At 33.7% G+C, this 5,572-nt stretch overlaps 1 protein-coding gene across 1 annotated transcript in view; it reads right to left on the bottom strand.

Moving 5' to 3' along the window:
- Positions 1-5,572, bottom strand: part of ANGPT1 (angiopoietin 1) — a 307,389-nt gene that overhangs the window by 98,733 nt on the left and 203,084 nt on the right. The window contains exon 4 of the mRNA XM_012645300.1: positions 3,343-3,575. Within this exon, the coding sequence (XP_012500754.1) occupies positions 3,343-3,575 (233 nt within the window). The remainder of the gene's footprint in view (positions 1-3,342; positions 3,576-5,572) is intronic.

The following is a 5,572-nucleotide window of genomic DNA, read 5'->3' as shown; positions in this document are numbered from 1 at the left end:
TAGAGGTGGATGGAGAAGGTCATTCCAGTTAGGGGAGCAGCATAAGAAAGAATCTAGGTTTTGAATCAAGCTTAATATGATCGGGGGCAGTAGGGTAGAAAGCTGAAGCAAATATTCTTGGGAGCACTATGTTATTCAATCTTTTAAAAATTTTGTTTACTTTATTTTTAATTGGCAAATAATAATTATATATATTTATGGGGTAAAATGTGATATGTCAATACATGTATACATTGCAGAATGATCAAATCGGGCCAGTTAACATATTCATTACCTCACATACTTGTCATTTCTTTGTGGTGAGAACATTTAAAATCCACTCTTTTGGCAACTTTGAACTATACAATTGATAAATACAAGTTGTATATATTTATGGTGTACTACATATGGTATACTATTATGATTCCATTTTAGGGATCAGAATACTGAGGCTGAAAAAAGCTGTTTGGATAACAACAGTTAAACATTCTAGGGCATTGTATTTAGACCTTTTCTGAAAAAGAAGTTTTGCTTATAGATAACACTTAATAGATGTGTGTTTAATTCAATCTTGTCCCTTAGAGGAGAAAGAAGGCACTAAAGTTTAATGAGTCAACTGTGTCCTCAGCATTGTGCTCTTTGCTTTTACATTAAGCATCTAAATTAATTCTTTCCCTAACATGGTAAAGTAGACACAATTATCCTGACTTTATAAATGATTAGACAGGTTCATAAAGGTTAAATTAGTTGCGAATGACAAGGAAAACTCACTAAAAATTTCTTCTCTTGCCTTGTAATATTACAGTCAGACTTTCTCCAAAAATGACCGGGTCAGATTGAAGCCAGGAGACCTTTAGGGTTAACTAAAATTTTTGGCTTTTTGGATTAGGACAGAGCTCATTATGTTTTTGAAGATTTTACAGATGATATCTATTTGAGCTTTTAAAATATACATTTCCAACAATTTGATGCATTTATTATGGTGTATAGTTTTTGGGATATTTGCATATAAATTAATGTAAAAGTAAAATATTTATATATAATCCTTTGATAAATAGTAAATTCATATGATAAATACATTTTTGGTCATAAAGCAAAGAAAGGTTTTACCTATGTGTTTTAAAATTAGAATAAGAGTTCATTTTACTAACTGATATTTAATCCAGTATTATGCTAGTAGCCATTTAAATTTTGAAATTTACAATAACTGGAGATTATGGCTCCAGTGAAAATAAAAATATGCAGAGAATTAAAATCTTGATAGAAAACTTATGAAATCCACTTTCCATTTTTTGTCTGAGTCCTAAAATAACTAAATATTTAGTTAGAATACTTATGTGTGAGATTAAAGAAAAAAAGAGTAACAAGCAAATAAAATCTATGGTTATGAGAGCACAGAACTTATTGGAAAATTGGGCAATTCTCCTATATTAGGATTACAAATCCTGTAGTTAAATCAGGATTTATTTTAGGATTGTATCATTCAAGAGAAAATAGATGTCTAGAGGCCTGGAGTATTAGCCAAATTCAGTCTCTATGATTATTATTTCTATTTTTTGGATATGCTACATCATAGACTAGACACAGTTACTTTTCTCACTTCCTAAGTGGATATTAAGTGTATCAATCATGGTTGCCATCATAATTTTTCAATAAATGTTTCTTGAATTGAACAGATGTTTGCTTGCCTAATGTTGTACCCAAACTCCAAACCTGGCCAGGACATTTAATTTTAAAGTCCCCCTCCATTTCTCTAAAAGCTTAAAGACATATTTATTAGACAAATACTCAGAAAGGAAGTTAAATTATGATAAGTACACAGACATATGAGCTCTGTGAGAATCACTAGGGCTTGACAGATCTAAAATCATGAAAAAAACACTACTCAAATCCATGTGCTTTAAGTCTCATGATGATAAGAAAAATGTGTTTTCAATCTTTCCCCAAATGGATTCAGCTCAATATGAGAATAGATATGTCTCATATTAATACTTAATTTTTAAATACTCATGAGCTCTATTAAAATTCTCTGGCAAAAGCCTACCATGCTTTCCTTCCAGTGGACTCTAACTCAAGGTTTTGGCAGACTCTGACTGATTAGCAGGTTTTTTCTTTCCCAATCACATTACTGAGCACACCCAAATGGAGCTCTGGGAACTCACTGTTTAAAAAAACATTGCTTTACAAAGTATATTAAAGGCTCATTTAGACTATCTAAAAGAGATATAACTCAAGGTAATGGAGTGTAATAGAGAAATATGAAACGTCTTTAAAACAAGATCACTTAATATGGAGTTATCCTCTATGTTCATATCGATACATGTAAGTATGAAATTGAGGTAATTTTTCTTATAGCTCAACTCCACTATTAAATTCAAGGAGTCTCCATAGGCGTACATTGCATATGCACGCTGAGCCATTTCATGGTCACACAAGTCACAGTTTAACGACAACAATAACTTTCAGATGTAAGTCTTTCACTCATCGCCATTTACAATTCCATCTTCACTCAGAAAAAGGTTGATTATAGAGTAGAACTATGGAAGATGACCTCAAGCTACAAACTTTGAAGAGCTATACTGAGGCTCAGGAGGGGTTCTGCATGAAGTGGACAGGTGCACACAGAGGCACTCATTCAATAATTGTCAGGTGGATGGATGGGTAGACAGATGAATGTCTTCTAAAGAGATACAGACCTGCAGATATTTTCAATGGTCAAATGGCTTCAGATGTTTTAGTGACATCAAAATTTTATAATTTCCACTGTCACAAAGACACCCCAGAATAAATGTGCCTAGATATCCCTGTTAAATCTTCCCTGCACAGCACCAAGCACAAGTGATCTTAATAAACACTTTTAGTAATAATGATATTTTCTCACTCATAATAGCTATTGGGAACAGTGTCTCCTTTTCTCTGCAAGCAATACTTTCCTTCCCCTTCCCCCACCAAAAAGGAAACAGTAAATATTAGTTTTAATATGGGAATCCTCCTGAAACTCTCCCTTACACTCTGAACTAATCTTTTATATTAGCTAATTTCTGTCCTATATGGTTAAGTGTCTAGCATCATAATACCCAATATTTATCCACAACAGTATAATGGATTTTATCTAATGTTAAAAGAAGCAATTAAAAAGCTCTTTTAGAAAGATATTGTGGATTTGTAAATTCAAGCTATGAATACATTCTCTGAAGTTAGACACATGAGACAATTGTCAATAAAACTTCATGAATGCTTCTAAGAATGAAGTTCTGCTGTTATTACACAGCAATCAATGCAATCTAGGAAGTTGCATTGAGTATCTACTTTCTCATATGAAATAAAACATTGGCAATACCAAAGTGAGGAAGAAATTCTTACCACCTTCTTTAGTGCAAAGGTTGACAAGGTTGTGGACTGTGTCCATCAGCTCCAGCTGCTGCTTCTGAAGGACACTATTGTTGGTGGTGGCTCTGTTTAATTGTTTCTCCAGCTCCTGGATGATGTATGTTTGACGAGTAACCAAGCTTTGAAGGTTCTCTTTCTCTTCCTTTAAGGTATCCAACTCTTCCTTGTGCTTTCCTTCCATTTCTAAGATTTTGTGTTCTAATAAACTACAAGAAAGTGAAAGTAAGACTTAGTTTTGAAAATGCCATTCAAAAAAAAACCACTAAAATCCTTATAATTCAATTAGTACCTAAATTTACTTAATATTAGAAATTTTAATTAGATATTTCATCATAAAAATATCTTTAAGTGAGATACTCAAGAATATATATATTTTTAAAATAAGGATTATATATAAAACATGTCAAACGAAGAATCATTAAACCAGATATTGTCAGAGTAATGTTTGCTTCTAATTATAATTTATTTCCTTGGGTATATCTTTTACCTAGGGTTGCTGACTTAGATAGACTCAAATAGTTACTGTCTGGAGAAGTTATAGTTCAACTTCCATTAAGGAAATAAGCCCGATAAGAAACACTGATTAAATTTTACAATGGTTCTGTGGGATCAAGAATAGTATATTGATGCAGAAAACACAGACCAGGAAGTAACCTATATAAAGTCACAATGAATTCTTGAGGTTTTTGATACCTGGTCCTGTATCATAATCACTAGCTTACTTTATTTCTCAACTCAAACTTCAGGATGAGGTTTAATGACACCATAAGTTCCCAAATCACTGCACAAATAGTTAAGAAAAGGAAGACTCCCTTGGCCCGGTGGCATGGTCTAATGCAAGGACTTGGGATGCTTTGCTGAGAGTGTTGCAGTCTTCCACTGAGGACCTTTCTTTTCTCTGAGCTCTTTAAAGGATACTCCCCTTGAATATTGCACATTAAAAATGATAGAGAATGCAGAAGCACTCTTGGATCCTAGCAACTGACTGGAAATAAAAAGCATTTACATTTTATAGTGTGTCTAATATACTAGTATTCCTCAGGAGAAAGGTTTATTCAGTTTTCTCAGTGCTGTTTTCAGAAGGTTCAACCATTCCTTAGTTTACAAGGTGTTATTCAAAAGCAACATACCAGAATGGGCACTTAATTTACCTTGGAGAAATATAGCACTGAATCATTACTATGAGTTTTCAAAAAGGGGACACTAGGGAGTGTTTTAAATTCAATACTTAAATAATAAAGTATGTTGAAAAAGCCACATTTTCCAACTCCATGTACTAGGGGATGAGTTCTAATATCTGATTGTCTTTTACACAGATTAAGAAGTATGGAGATCACTGCTCTTGGGCACTCCAGATCTGTGCCAATAAACCTGTCCTCCAAGCATATGACAGGAAAGTTGCCTGTGAAGCCAAACCTGAAAAATACCTGGACACTTCTATATATAAGACCTTACTAATTTACAACACCTTTGGTGCTGTGCCCAGATTCACGTATGAAAATTTCACATTGAGATCTGACAGAGGAAGCTCTGTGGCTTCTGCAAGGTAAGAAAAGCCGCCTTTCTGTTTTGAACTCCCTTCATTCTACTAAGCACCAATAGAGAAAGGAGACCTGCCCTGTACTGATCACAAAGCAAACCCAATTAGGGTTTATAGATCTTGGATATAGTGGTTGAGGGAAACTGTGATGGTCACTTACATTTAAAAAAAAAACAAAAAACTTTTTTGGAAATGAACAACTTAGGCAAGCAAATGAAAATAAGATGAAAGACAATATCTCTAAGAAGTGGGTATGACTCACCATCTTTTAGTATTTTTTCCTGTGCTGTTGGAGAAGCTCGTGGTAAAACAAAAACAAAAACGAAAAACAACTTCTCTATTGTCTCTGTTGGGCAAAAGTTTCATCCCACCTACTGGTTAAGTGGTTAGTGTATTTGCTGTGCACGTCAAAGGAGGTTTTCTCAGTGCCTATTAATTTTTGGCCTTCAGAACTGAGAATGAACCACACACAGCCAGTGCCTTATCTCATTCTCAATTTACTTTTTAATTACTTTTTTCCTGCTCCTGGGGTAATGATCAGATGCAAGATGCCCATAATTTAGAGTCATTAACTTACAAGAAAATTGCCTTTTAAATTCACAGGAGTTATGGTATACTACCAAGAAAATTTAGCATTAACTGTTAAAATGACAATTATGTATA

The sequence above is a fragment of the Propithecus coquereli genome, unplaced genomic scaffold (genome assembly GCF_000956105.1).
Source record: "Propithecus coquereli isolate 6110/MARCELLA unplaced genomic scaffold, Pcoq_1.0 Scaffold23, whole genome shotgun sequence".
In the NCBI taxonomy this organism is placed as follows: Eukaryota; Metazoa; Chordata; class Mammalia; order Primates; family Indriidae; genus Propithecus; species Propithecus coquereli.
The sequence above is the reverse complement of the archived record's forward strand: the minus strand, read 5'-3'. Positions and strand labels throughout refer to the sequence as shown.